Source organism: Micromesistius poutassou (genome assembly GCF_964030765.1).
Source record: "Micromesistius poutassou genome assembly, chromosome: 7".
Lineage (NCBI taxonomy): Eukaryota > Metazoa > Chordata > Actinopteri > Gadiformes > Gadidae > Micromesistius > Micromesistius poutassou.
The window spans coordinates 20,869,806-20,883,818 of NC_140277.1; the positions used below are offsets into that span (position 1 = coordinate 20,869,806).

General features: G+C 45.8%; 1 protein-coding gene across 1 annotated transcript in view; it reads right to left on the reverse strand.

Annotated features, from left to right (window-relative positions):
- The window catches only part of LOC311350289 (calcium/calmodulin-dependent protein kinase type II subunit gamma-like), a 48,643-nt gene that overhangs the window by 20,206 nt on the left and 14,424 nt on the right, over positions 1 to 14,013 (reverse strand). The window contains exons 5-13 of the mRNA XM_084470287.1: positions 13,637 to 13,702; positions 13,303 to 13,375; positions 6,771 to 6,873; positions 6,602 to 6,685; positions 6,382 to 6,476; positions 4,496 to 4,618; positions 2,885 to 2,968; positions 2,739 to 2,781; positions 2,016 to 2,053 (exon numbers count right to left, since the gene is read on the reverse strand). Coding sequence (XP_084326413.1) covers positions 2,016 to 2,053; positions 2,739 to 2,781; positions 2,885 to 2,968; positions 4,496 to 4,618; positions 6,382 to 6,476; positions 6,602 to 6,685; positions 6,771 to 6,873; positions 13,303 to 13,375; positions 13,637 to 13,702 — 709 coding nt within the window. The remainder of the gene's footprint in view (positions 1 to 2,015; positions 2,054 to 2,738; positions 2,782 to 2,884; positions 2,969 to 4,495; positions 4,619 to 6,381; positions 6,477 to 6,601; positions 6,686 to 6,770; positions 6,874 to 13,302; positions 13,376 to 13,636; positions 13,703 to 14,013) is intronic.

Consider the following 14,013-nt stretch of genomic DNA (forward strand, 5'->3'; position numbering starts at 1 on the left):
CTGTCCCAATTCTCCCCCTTCCCCTAGATTTGAGCCCTAACTCTAGATTTGAGCCCTAACTCTAGATTTGGGCCCTAACCCTAGGTTTGAGCCCTAACCCTAGATTTAGAGCGTTCCCGTGAAGGGGTAGGGTGTCCCAATACTTAGGGGATCAAGGGGGAGGGCTGTTCTTCCCTTAAACTCAGCCCTTGAACGCTAGCCAGCTCGGGAGCTGACTTGCAGCTAAGGGCGCTCAGAGCAAGTGTTGTTGTTAAGGGGGGAGGGCCTTAACCTCATGAGAGGGCCCTGGCCCTGTGCTCCAGCTCTGGGCTGACAGACATGGGACCCGGGGATGATTCAGACAGGACTGAGGAGAAAACCTCAGCCTTCTGGACTTCAGGAACTACATGATGAGTTAATGCTGTTCAGAATATTTCTTTAATTTCTAAATTTGGAATTGTGAGGATTTTGTAGATAGGACAGCTTGTCATTCATATGATCAGAAGAAGAATACAAAGACTAGCGAGAGTGTTTTTGAGAATGTCAGAAATGAAGATGGTTTTGATGGCATTATTCCAATATGGTGGTGATGAATGGAGGTGAAGATTCAAAACAAAATTAAAAAGACATGAAAAAAGAAGGTCAAACTGTCGTGTATCTCAAAGAACAAAAACCAGAGAAGAAGGGGAAAGACTAGGGAACAAAATAGAAAAAGAAATAGATGATCAGAGAATAATGTAACTGAGTGAAAGTAAAGAAAAAGATGTACAGTCTGAGCCCATCTCACCATTAAACAAACACTGGAGCAGGAATTCAGTTTCTGAATCAGTTTTCTGAAACAGAAAGCGATGGAGGAGGAGGAGGAGGAGGTGGGAAAAACCAGGAGTGCTTGGCAAAAAAGAACCAATCAAAACTGTGAGGAAGTGCAACCTAGGAAGTAAGGACTAATAAAGGAACGGATGGAGAAAGAGGCATAAGGGGGGGCTTTACTGATTGGAAGCCAATGGACTGAATGGACTGCTTTAACCAATTCAGTAGGCAAGTTTTGATTTTATATTTTTACACTTTTTAAATAAATAAATGTATTTCATTGCCTGCATTTAAATAAAGGTCTACTTTTGGTTGTATATCAATTCTTAAACATAATTGCATTGGCTTTTAGATTTTTCCAGACTTAGTTTGGGGCCCTGGCGGATCTAGGCCCTTCACTGCATGCACTGTCAATGTGGACCCTTGAACCCTACATCCTGAGAACGCTCACCGCTCTGCAGCGAGGGGAGAAGTGCTTTACAATCAATCAATTCATCACACCAGAAATGGATCAAAAGATATATAAATGGTAAATGGTCCTCATTTATACAGTGCTTTTATCCAAAGCGCTCTACAGTGTTGACATTCACCCATTCATGCCCACATTCACACACCGACGGCGGAGTCGACCACGCAGGGCGACAGCCAGCGGGTCAGGAGCAGTCAGGGTGAGGGCGTCTCGCTCAGGGACACCTCCACACTCCTCTAGGAGGAGCAGTCAGGGGGAGGCGTCTCGCTCAGGGACACCTCCACACTCCTCTAGGAGGAGCAGTCAGGGTGAGGGCGTCTCTCTCAGGGACACCTCCACACTCCTCTAGGAGGAGCAGTCAGGGTGAGGGCGTCTCTCTCAGGGACACCTCCACACTCCTCTAGGAGGAGCAGTCAGGGGGAGGCGTCTCTCTCAGGGACACCTCCACACTCCTCTAGGAGGAGCAGTCAGGGGGAGGCGTCTCGCTCAGGGACACCTCCACACTCCTCTAGGAGGAGCAGTCAGGGTGAGGGCGTCTCTCTCAGGGACACCTCCACACTCAGCTAGGAGGAGCCGGGGATCGAACCAGCAACCTTGCGGTTACCAGCCAACCCGCTCCACCTCCTGAGCTAATGCCGCCCCCCAAAAGATAGTGAAGACGCCTAGAGGAAGAGGTGTACAGCTCTACAGGGTCCAGCAGGGCAACGCTCACCGCTCATGGTCACTGTTCTGTACAGGAATAGAAAAGTGGACATACCTTCACACCGTCCTTCTTGTTCAGTAAGCTCTTGCATGCTGAAACATGGAGAGCAGAGTGATGTCAAGCTGCTGTCTGGGAGCTGATTGGTTCAGGTAGAATAACATGTTGAAGCATCCTTTTGTCTGTGTTACAGTATTGTTAATGTGCCCAAAATGTAAAAAGAAACGTGAATGAAAATATAAAAAGGATGTAAACCAATAAAGCACACACAGACATGAGCATACCCACACTCAGGTGATTCACCCTGATTTGAAATACCCACACTTACTTTCCATTGAAAAACATGGCAATAAAGATACAACAATTAGAATTCAGCACCTATTTCAACAAGGGTCATTTCATCCAATTCACTTTCAGGTTTCTATTGTTGACTGCACTTATTGTGAGTCACATTGGACAAAGGCATAAGCTAAATGAATGTTTTTAAAGACGATTGACACTATATTAACGCTAAATTCAGATGTTGTATTTCATCTATTTTTAGTTTTCAGTTCGGGTAAGAACAAAATAAAACTGGAGGATTCTCCTATTTTGAGGGCGACCACTACTTCCTCTGAGTAGGAAGCAGAGGTGAGAGGTTATAATATAATATAATATATAATAGATAGGAATAGATTATCATCCTTCAGGAGAACCGTTGAAAAAGGGGGGGAAGGGACAGGTGGTCCTCTGAAGCCCCCCCACTAGGACCTAAACCAGAGGTACAGCGATGGTCCTCACCTGAGAAGTTCCTGGAGACCAGCATGGTGGTGAGGATGGCCCCCTGGAAGGACATGGGGAATGGTGTTGTGGGAACATTTTCCATGGAAACACATGCTAGTGTGTGCGTGTGTGTGTGTGCTTGCGTTTGAGCATGCCATGCTCACTTTAAGCTTCCTCCGGGCGTTGAATTTGCGGAGGCATTCCACCGTCTCCTGCCGGTGGATCATGGACGCCACGGTGGAGCGTTGCTAGGAAGCAGGAGAGAAAACAAAAAGTCATGTACACGTCCGCAGACAAACAACAACAAACAACAACTCATCCAGAGGGCTTGGGCCCATGAAGGGAAAAGCAGTAGGGGCCGGTTCCAGAGGATCCCCTCAGCGCCGACTCAGGGCCCGCGGGACCAGGAGGCACTACCAGGTTGTCAATAAACATCATTTAATCGCACAAAGGTCTATTTCTGATTGTTTGTCTGAAGGATAATGGTTTTGTCTGAAGGATAATGGTGGTGTTTGTCTGAAGGATAATGGTGTTTGTCTGAAGGATAGTGGTGGCGTTTGTCTGAAGGATAATGGTTGTGTTTGTCTGAAGGATAATGGTTTTGTCTGAAGGATAATGGTGGTGTTTGTCTGAAGGATAGTGGTGGTGTTTGTCTAAAGGATAATGGTGGTGTTTGTCTGAAGGATAATGGTGTTTGTCTGAAGGATAATGGTGTTTGTCTGAAGGATAGTGGTGGTGTTTGTCTGAAGGATAATGGTGTTTGTCTGAAGGATAATGGTGTTTGTCTGAAGGATAATGGTTTTGTCTGAAGGATAATGGTGGTGTTTGTCTGAAGGATAGTGGTTTTGTCTGAAGGATAATGGTTTTGTCTGAAGGATAATGGTGGTGTTTGTCTGAAGGATAATGGTGGTGTTTGTCTGAAGGATAATGGTGGTGTTTGTCTGAAGGATAATGGTGTTTGTCTGAAGGATAATGGTGGTGTTTGTCTGAAGGATAGTGGTGGTGTTTGTCTGAAGGATAATGGTGTTTGTCTGAAGGATAATGGTGTTTGTCTGAAGGATAATGGTGTTTGTCTGAAGGATAATGGTGGTGTTTGTCTGAAGGATAGTGGTGGTGTTTGTCTGAAGGATAATGGTTTTGTCTGAAGGATAATGGTGTTTGTCTGAAGGATAATGGTGTTTGTCTGAAGGATAATGGTGGTGTTTGTCTGAAGGATAGTGGTGGTGTTTGTCTGAAGGATAATGGTTTTGTCTGAAGGATAATGGTGTTTGTCTGAAGGATAATGGTGTTTGTCTGAAGGATAATGGTGTTTGTCTGAATGATAATGGTGTTTGTCTGAAGGATAGTGGTGGTGTTTGTCTGAAGGATAGTGGTGTTTGTCTGAAGGATAATGGTGTTTGTCTGAAGGATAATGGTGTTTGTCTGAAGGATAGTGGTGGTGTTTGTCTGAAGGATAATGGTGTTTGTCTGAAGGATAGTGGTGGCGTTTGTCTGAAGGATAATGGTGGTGTTTGTCTGAAGGATAATGGTTTTGTCTGAAGGATAGTGGTGGTGTTTGTCTGAAGGATAGTGGTGTTTGTCTGAAGGATAATGGTGTTTGTCTGAAGGATAATGGCGTTTGTCTGAAGGATAATGGTGGTGTTTGTCTGAAGGATAATGGTGGTGTTTGTCTGAAGGATAATGGTGGCGTTTGTCTGAAGGATAATGGTTTTGTCTGAAGGATAATGGTGGTGTAGAACAGTGGAGACCAGGCTGAGCAGCGTGGTCAGACTTACGCAGACCCAGGGGTGCTGCAGGGCCTGCTCGGCGCTGATCCTCTTAGCGGGGTTGATGGTCAGCATCTGGTTGATCAGGTTCTTGGCCTCAGGGGTCACCGTGTCCCACTCTGGGGAGGGGAACTGAGCCACACGCCATACAGAGGATCAGACCTGTGACCACTAAAGGTACATCCAGAGGTGTACAGAGTAGGGATGTCACCATACCAGAAATTTAGTAGTCGATACCAATACCAGTGAAATTCCACGATTCTCGATACCCAATTTGATACCACGGTCAAAAACAAAACAATAAACCCATGTACTTTATTTATTAAAAACATTTAAACATTACAAAAAACAGTGGCACTGGCATGTAGCCTTCAAGTAATGAATAAAAATAAACCACTATTAACATTACAAAAAAAGAACAGTGGTATGTAGCGTTCAAGTAATAAAAAAAGAAATAAAAATACGCGCTGAAAGCAGGCAGTCATGCAGCTATGCGGCTCGCGTTTACACTTGCGTGCATGGCGGGGTTTAAAACATAACTTCCAACCTAATATTAAGTAATATAACGCAGGTGCGCAAGGCAGCCACAGGAGACGCCAACATTGTTTTCAACCGCTCGGTACCGCTCCGTATTAATTACCAAGTTTTGAAAAGAAAAAGTATTTGAAGCGAATAAGCAACGCTGTTTTTGATTTGTTTATTTGGTTTTGAACGAATAGTTTTGGATGCATGCATCGGCTTTGAGTTGGTTTGTTACTTTGAAATTGCATACGCTCGCAACAGACACACGTGCGCACGCACGCACACATTCACCGCCGCACCCACTACAACCTGCCGATCTTCAATCAAAACAACATCAAGTAAGTGATGCCGAACGCAGTCGTACCATGCGTGTTTAGAAGAGCAACACTGAAACGGGTCCCGTCTGAAACAGTCGCGCGGCGCAGCGTTCCAAACGCAAAGTACTTCCAGACACGACTCTTGTTATTCTTTGTATCGACGAGTCGAGGCGGAGCCGTCGCACTCGCTGCAGCTGCCGTCTTCCATGTTCCCGTGTAGGTGTATATGCTGCCCACGTGACGTCCGGAGGAATTGCATCCTCGGTACCTACGGTACTAAGAAAAGCGAGTACCGTCACGTTTTTAGAATTTTGGTATCGACTTGGTACCGAAGTATCGGATCTGGTGACATCCCTAGTGCAGAGTGAGCAGAAAGGAGGAATAGCTGGATTCTGGAACGCTTGCCCTTCCTCATTCCTACGTCCTTGAGAAGGGTTGCCCTCTGTTGTGGTGCTATGATAAGGCTGTGCACACGCATGTGATAAACAAGATGGATTCACAGAACCCATCAGGGAAAGGAGGCCCTGATGGGTCAGGTTTACTGGGACCGTCTGAAATCAGCGGGTTGACTTCTAGAGCCGAGCAGTCACTGAGAGCAGATGACGGGTATTAACTAATTCAACCCAAATGAAGAATCTTACCTACTCCAATAGATGTTTAGATTCCTAAACGTATTGAGTCATAAAGAGATGAATATCAGGGACAAGATGTGGGCGGCATTAGCTCAGGAGGTAGAGCGGGTTGGCTGGTAACCACAAGGTTGCTGGTTGGATCCCCGGCTCCTCCTAGCGGAGTGTGGAGGTGTCCCTGAGTGAGACGCCTCCCCCTGACTGCTCCTGACCCACTGGCTGTCGCCCTGAGGGGTTGACTCCGCCGTCGGTGTGTGAATGTGTGCATGAATGGGTGAATGTCAGTTTTTGGATAAAAGCGCTATATAAATGAGGACCATTTACAAGATGCAGGGTAAACATCAAACTCTCTCAGTTGATGACGTCAACATGTCATAAACAACTTAAAATGTTGATACAGAACCCTAAACATCACACACATACTTACATCATAAGCGCCAGCCTTGATTTGTTGGTAGAGTTTATGTTGATCCTCATCCCAGAAGGGAGGGTAGCCCACCAGTAAGATGTACAGGACCACACCTGACACACACAAACACGCTGTGAATGAGCGGCGCTATGAGGAGATGAGTGATAATCTCAATGACCAAGCGTTAAATATTCATAAGCAGATGTTTTCACATGCGTACACACGCGCAGACACTCACCACAAGCCCATATGTCCACTGGTTTGCCATAGGAGTCTTTTCTCAGCACCTCTGGGGAGAGGTAGCCAGGAGTTCCTGCAAAGCCTGATGAAAAACACAAATAGGAGAATATGAGCTCAGTAAGGCACTTGAACACGTGAGCTAAGCATGTGTCTGTGGGACTTCTTACCAAACCAGGCCTGCTGGTCGCCCTGCACCTCGATGGCCAGGCCAAAGTCTGCCAGCTTCACCGCCGCTCCCTTCATCTTACTGGCCAAGAGCAGGTTCTCCGGCTAACACACACACACACACACACACACACACACACACACACACACACACACACACACACACACACACACACACACACACACACACACACACACACACACACACACACACACACACACACACACACACACTTCTTTCTACAATGTAGCATGTATGCAATCATGAGATTCAACTTCTTGTCCAAAATAAATCCTAAATGAAGAGAATCTGAATGTTGAACCCTAAACCTGACCTGCTGTCTCCCAGATACAACTAATGTTTCAACGCAGTTCCAAAGAAAAGCCAGCGGAATACATGAAGTTATAATCGCCTTATGACCTGGCTCTCTGCTCTCTCCTTTGTTCCCATGTTGCTGTATTAAAGGTACCATATGACCTTATGACCTGGCTCTCTGCTCTCTCCTTTGTTCCCATGTTGCTGTATTAAAGGTACCTTATGACCTGGCTCTCTGCTTTCTCCTTTGTTCCCATGTTGCTATATTAAAGGTACCATATGACCTTATGACCTGGCTCTCTGCTCTCTCCTTTGTTCCCATGTTGCTATATTAAAGGTACCATATGACCTTATGACCTGGCTCTCTGCTCTCTCCTTTGTTCCCATGTTGCTATATTAAAGGTACCATATGACCTTATGACCTGGCTCTCTGCTCTCTCCTTTGTTCCCATGTTGCTATATTAAAGGTACCATATGACCTTATGACCTGGCTCTCTGCTCTCTCCTTTGTTCCCATGTTGCTATATTAAAGGTACCTCATGACCTGGCTCTCTGCTTTCTCCTTTGTTCCCATGTTGCTGTATTAAAGGTACCATATGACCTTATGACCTGGCTCTCTGCTCTCTCCTTTGTTCCCATGTTGCTGTATTAAAGGTACCTTATGACCTTATGACCTGGCTCTCTGCTCTCTCCTTTGTTCCCATGTTGCTATATTAAAGGTACCATATGACCTTATGACCTGGCTCTCTGCTCTCTCCTTTGTTCCCATGTTGCTATATTAAAGGTACCATATGACCTTATGACCTGGCTCTCTGCTTTCTCCTTTGTTCCCATGTTGCTGTATTAAAGGTACCATATGACCTTATGACCTGGCTCTCTGCTCTCTCCTTTGTTCCCATGTTGCTATATTAAAGGTACCATATGACCTTATGACCTGGCTCTCTGCTCTCTCCTTTGTTCCCATGTTGCTATATTAAAGGTACCATATGACCTTATGACCTGGCTCTCTGCTCTCTCCTTTGTTCCCATGTTGCTATATTAAAGGTACCATATGACCTTATGACCTGGCTCTCTGCTCTCTCCTTTGTTCCCATGTTGCTATATTAAAGGTACCATATGACCTTATGACCTGGCTCTCTGCTCTCTCCTTTGTTCCCATGTTGCTATATTAAAGGTACCATATGACCTTATGACCTGGCTCTCTGCTCTCTCCTTTGTTCCCATGTTGCTATATTAAAGGTACCATATGACCTTATGACCTGGCTCTCTGCTCTCTCCTTTGTTCCCATGTTGCTATATTAAAGGTACCATATGACCTTATGACCTGGCTCTCTGCTCTCTCCTTTGTTCCCATGTTGCTATATTAAAGGTACCATATGACCTTATGACCTGGCTCTCTGCTCTCTCCTTTGTTCCCATGTTGCTATATTAAAGGTACCATATGACCTTATGACCTGGCTCTCTGCTCTCTCCTTTGTTCCCATGTTGCTATATTAAAGGTACCATATGACCTTATGACCTGGCTCTCTGCTCTCTCCTTTGTTCCCATGTTGCTGTATTAAAGGTACCTTATGACCTTATGACCTGGCTCTCTGCTCTCTCCTTTGTTCCCATGTTGCTGTATTAAAGGTACCATATGACCTTATGACCTGGCTCTCTGCTCTCTCCTTTGTTCCCATGTTGCTGTATTAAAGGTACCATATGACCTTATGACCTGGCTCTCTGCTCTCTCCTTTGTTCCCATGTTGCTATATTAAAGGTACCTTATGACCTTATGACCTGGCTCTCTGCTCTCTCCTTTGTTCCCATGTTGCTGTATTAAAGGTACCATATGACCTTATGACCTGGCTCTCTGCTCTCTCCTTTGTTCCCATGTTGCTGTATTAAAGGTACCATATGACCTTATGACCTGGCTCTCTGCTCTCTCCTTTGTTCCCATGTTGCTGTATTAAAGGTACCTTATGACCTTATGACCTGGCTCTCTGCTCTCTCCTTTGTTCCCATGTTGCTGTATTAAAGGTACCATATGACCTTATGACCTGGCTCTCTGCTCTCTCCTTTGTTCCCATGTTGCTATATTAAAGGTACCATATGACCTTATGACCTGGCTCTCTGCTTTCTCCTTTGTTCCCATGTTGCTGTATTAAAGGTACCATATGACCTTATGACCTGGCTCTCTGCTCTCTCCTTTGTTCCCATGTTGCTATATTAAAGGTACCATATGACCTTATGACCTGGCTCTCTGCTCTCTCCTTTGTTCCCATGTTGCTATATTAAAGGTACCATATGACCTTATGACCTGGCTCTCTGCTCTCTCCTTTGTTCCCATGTTGCTATATTAAAGGTACCATATGACCTTATGACCTGGCTCTCTGCTCTCTCCTTTGTTCCCATGTTGCTATATTAAAGGTACCATATGACCTTATGACCTGGCTCTCTGCTCTCTCCTTTGTTCCCATGTTGCTATATTAAAGGTACCATATGACCTTATGACCTGGCTCTCTGCTTTCTCCTTTGTTCCCATGTTGCTATATTAAAGGTACCTTATGACCTTATGACCTGGCTCTCTGCTTTCTCCTTTGTTCCCATGTTGCTATATTAAAGGTACCATATGACCTTATGACCTGGCTCTCTGCTCTCTCCTTTGTTCCCATGTTGCTATATTAAAGGTACCTTATGACCTTATGACCTGGCTCTCTGCTCTCTCCTTTGTTCCCATGTTGCTATATTAAAGGTACCTTATGACCTTATGACCTGGCTCTCTGCTTTCTCCTTTGTTCCCATGTTGCTATATTAAAGGTACCATATGACCTTATGACCTGGCTCTCTGCTCTCTCCTTTGTTCCCATGTTGCTATATTAAAGGTACCATATGACCTTATGACCTGGCTCTCTGCTCTCTCCTTTGTTCCCATGTTGCTATATTAAAGGTACCTTATGACCTTATGACCTGGCTCTCTGCTCTCTCCTTTGTTCCCATGTTGCTATATTAAAGGTACCATATGACCTTATGACCTGGCTCTCTGCTCTCTCCTTTGTTCCCATGTTGCTATATTAAAGGTACCTTATGACCTTATGACCTGGCTCTCTGCTCTCTCCTTTGTTCCCATGTTGCTGTATTAAAGGTACCATATGACCTTATGACCTGGCTCTCTGCTCTCTCCTTTGTTCCCATGTTGCTATATTAAAGGTACCATATGACCTTATGACCTGGCTCTCTGCTCTCTCCTTTGTTCCCATGTTGCTATATTAAAGGTACCATATGACCTTATGACCTGGCTCTCTGCTCTCTCCTTTGTTCCCATGTTGCTATATTAAAGGTACCATATGACCTTATGACCTGGCTCTCTGCTCTCTCCTTTGTTCCCATGTTGCTATATTAAAGGTACCTTATGACCTGGCTCTCTGCTTTCTCCTTTGTTCCCATGTTGCTGTATTAAAGGTACCATATGACCTTATGACCTGGCTCTCTGCTCTCTCCTTTGTTCCCATGTTGCTATATTAAAGGTACCATATGACCTTATGACCTGGCTCTCTGCTCTCTCCTTTGTTCCCATGTTGCTATATTAAAGGTACCTTATGACCTTATGACCTGGCTCTCTGCTCTCTCCTTTGTTCCCATGTTGCTATATTAAAGGTACCATATGACCTTATGACCTGGCTCTCTGCTCTCTCCTTTGTTCCCATGTTGCTATATTAAAGGTACCATATGACCTTATGACCTGGCTCTCTGCTCTCTCCTTTGTTCCCATGTTGCTATATTAAAGGTACCATATGACCTTATGACCTGGCTCTCTGCTCTCTCCTTTGTTCCCATGTTGCTGTATTAAAGGTACCATATGACCTTATGACCTGGCTCTCTGCTTTCTCCTTTGTTCCCATGTTGCTGTATTAAAGGTACCATATGACCTTATGACCTGGCTCTCTGCTGTTCCCATGTTGCTGTATTAAAGGTACCATATGACCTTATGACCTGGCTCTCTGCTTTCTCCTTTGTTCCCATGTTGCTGTATTAAAGGTACCATATGACCTTATGACCTGGCTCTCTGCTTTCTCCTTTGTTCCCATGTTGCTGTATTAAAGGTACCATATGACCTTATGACCTGGCTCTCTGCTCTCTCCTTTGTTCCCATGTTGCTGTATTAAAGGTACCTTATGACCTTATGACCTGGCTCTCTGCTGTTCCCATGTTGCTGTATTAAAGGTACCTTATGACCTTATGACCTGGCTCTCTGCTGTTCCCATGTTGCTGTATTAAAGGTACCTTATGACCTTATGACCTGGCTCTCTGCTTTCTCCTTTGTTCCCATGTTGCTGTATTAAAGGTACCATATGACCTTATGACCTGGCTCTCTGCTCTCTCCTTTGTTCCCATGTTGCTATATTAAAGGTACCTTATGACCTTATGACCTGGCTCTCTGCTCTCTCCTTTGTTCCCATGTTGCTATATTAAAGGTACCATATGACCTTATGACCTGGCTCTCTGCTCTCTCCTTTGTTCCCATGTTGCTATATTAAAGGTACCATATGACCTTATGACCTGGCTCTCTGCTCTCTCCTTTGTTCCCATGTTGCTATATTAAAGGTACCTTATGACCTTATGACCTGGCTCTCTGCTCTCTCCTTTGTTCCCATGTTGCTATATTAAAGGTACCATATGACCTTATGACCTGGCTCTCTGCTCTCTCCTTTGTTCCCATGTTGCTGTATTAAAGGTACCATATGACCTTATGACCTGGCTCTCTGCTCTCTCCTTTGTTCCCATGTTGCTGTATTAAAGGTACCATATGACCTTATGACCTGGCTCTCTGCTGTTCCCATGTTGCTGTATTAAAGGTACCATATGACCTTATGACCTGGCTCTCTGCTGTTCCCATGTTGCTGTATTAAAGGTACCATATGACCTTATGACCTGGCTCTCTGCTGTTCCCATGTTGCTGTATTAAAGGTACCATATGACCTTATGACCTGGCTCTCTGCTGTTCCCATGTTGCTGTATTAAAGGTACCATATGACCTTATGACCTGGCTCTCTGCTGTTCCCATGTTGCTATATTAAAGGTACCATATGACCTTATGACCTGGCTCTCTGCTTTCTCCTTTGTTCCCATGTTGCTATATTAAAGGTACCTTATGACCTGGCTCTCTGCTGTTCCCATGTTGCTGTATTAAAGGTACCTTATGACCTGGCTCTCTGCTGTTCCCATGTTGCTGTATTAAAGGTACCATATGTAACACTGTGGGAAAGCGTGTGGTTACTGCAGTCCGAAGCCGCCCTATTGGACGGAGCGGTCCACTATATGGAGGCCAGGTTCACTGAACCAACACAAGCTGATGAGCCCATTCCATTTTGACACAACCTTAATTATTATCTTTCGACAATGTTCAGTATTGATAAACCTTTTTTATGTTTCTTTGGCAATATAAAATTACTTTTGATTGCAATGAAGCTCATTTGAATGAGTTGAGAGAGAGAGCACTACACATAGAAAGAGCAAGAGATACACATATATAAAGTAATGGTAAGTGAAACAGACTGGACCTGCTGGAGCCAGGGACCCCAGTTACCATGGTAACAGTCTCCCACCAGCAGCCGGCTCTTCACAGGACCACCACCAGGGGTGGGATGACGTGTATGCTGCTCAGTATATGTGCAACAATACTGCATTTACACACACAGCTCTCTCTGTCTGTCTGTGTGTCAATATCCTTTTCACAGCCTCTTAAGAGAGATAGAGCGATGTCACCTGACAGTGATAACACTACTACAAGGCCCAGCTGATCATTAGCCTTAAGTGTGACACATTGACGTCAGCATGTGTGTGTGGAACGAAGACAGACAACAATAAACTACAGAGAGATGCGCAAGAGGCTTGGAGTATTTAAGTGTGTCGTCTTTATCTCACGATCCAGCTGTGTGTTTGAGGCGGCGTTCTGTATCTGGACTAAAGGTCTAAAAGGTTGTTTTTGAGTCACTGCATGTGCCAATTCCTGGCTTTCTTTCCACCTTTACGTTTGGCTTACAGGCCCCAGGCCCCAGCCTCAGCACCACGGGCCCCAGCCTCAGCACCACGGGCCCCGGGCCCCAGCCTCAGCACCCCGGGCCCCGGGCCCCGGGCCCCAGCCTCAGCACCACGGGCCCCAGCCTCAGCACCACGGGCCCCGGGCCCCAGCCTCAGCACCACGGGCCCCGGGCCCCAGCCTCAGCGCCACGGCTCACCTTCAGGTCGCGGTGCACGATGTCGTGCTGGTGGAGGTGGCTGACGCTCTCCAGGATCTGGTTGATGCATTGACTGGTGGCAGCAGAGAAGACATGGAACAGGCCTCAGTACCATGTGTTAAATGAGGGGGAGGGGCTTCAGGGGGCGGGGCTTCAGGGGGAGGGGGCTTCAGGGGAGGGGCTTCAAGGGGAGGAGCTTCAGGGGGAGGGGCTTCAGGGGGAGGGGGCTTCAGGGGGAGGGGCTTCAGGGGTTTAAGTTTTGCTAGAGTCAGCAAGTTTTTATTCCAACTGGTTGTCGTGAGGCACAGAATGAGAGCTGTGCGTGGCCACGTACCTGGCATCTGCTTCACTGTAATACTCTCTGGCCACGATGTCCTCAAACAGTTCACCTCCTGTGACACTGTGCACCACACACACACACACACACACACACACACACACACACACACACACACACACACACACACACACACACACACACACACACACACACACACACACACACACACACACACACACACCATCAGTAACCGTCACACGACTCCAGAACCATCCAGCCTATTGCACACTCATTAGTATCATTTTCAGTAACATTTCAGTTAGCTCGACAGTTCAGTTTGAGTTTTGAAACATGAGTGGATGAATTGAAGAGGCACTCAGCGAAAACTCCTAAAAATTTAAAGACGTACTGTAGAAATATAAGGCACCTAC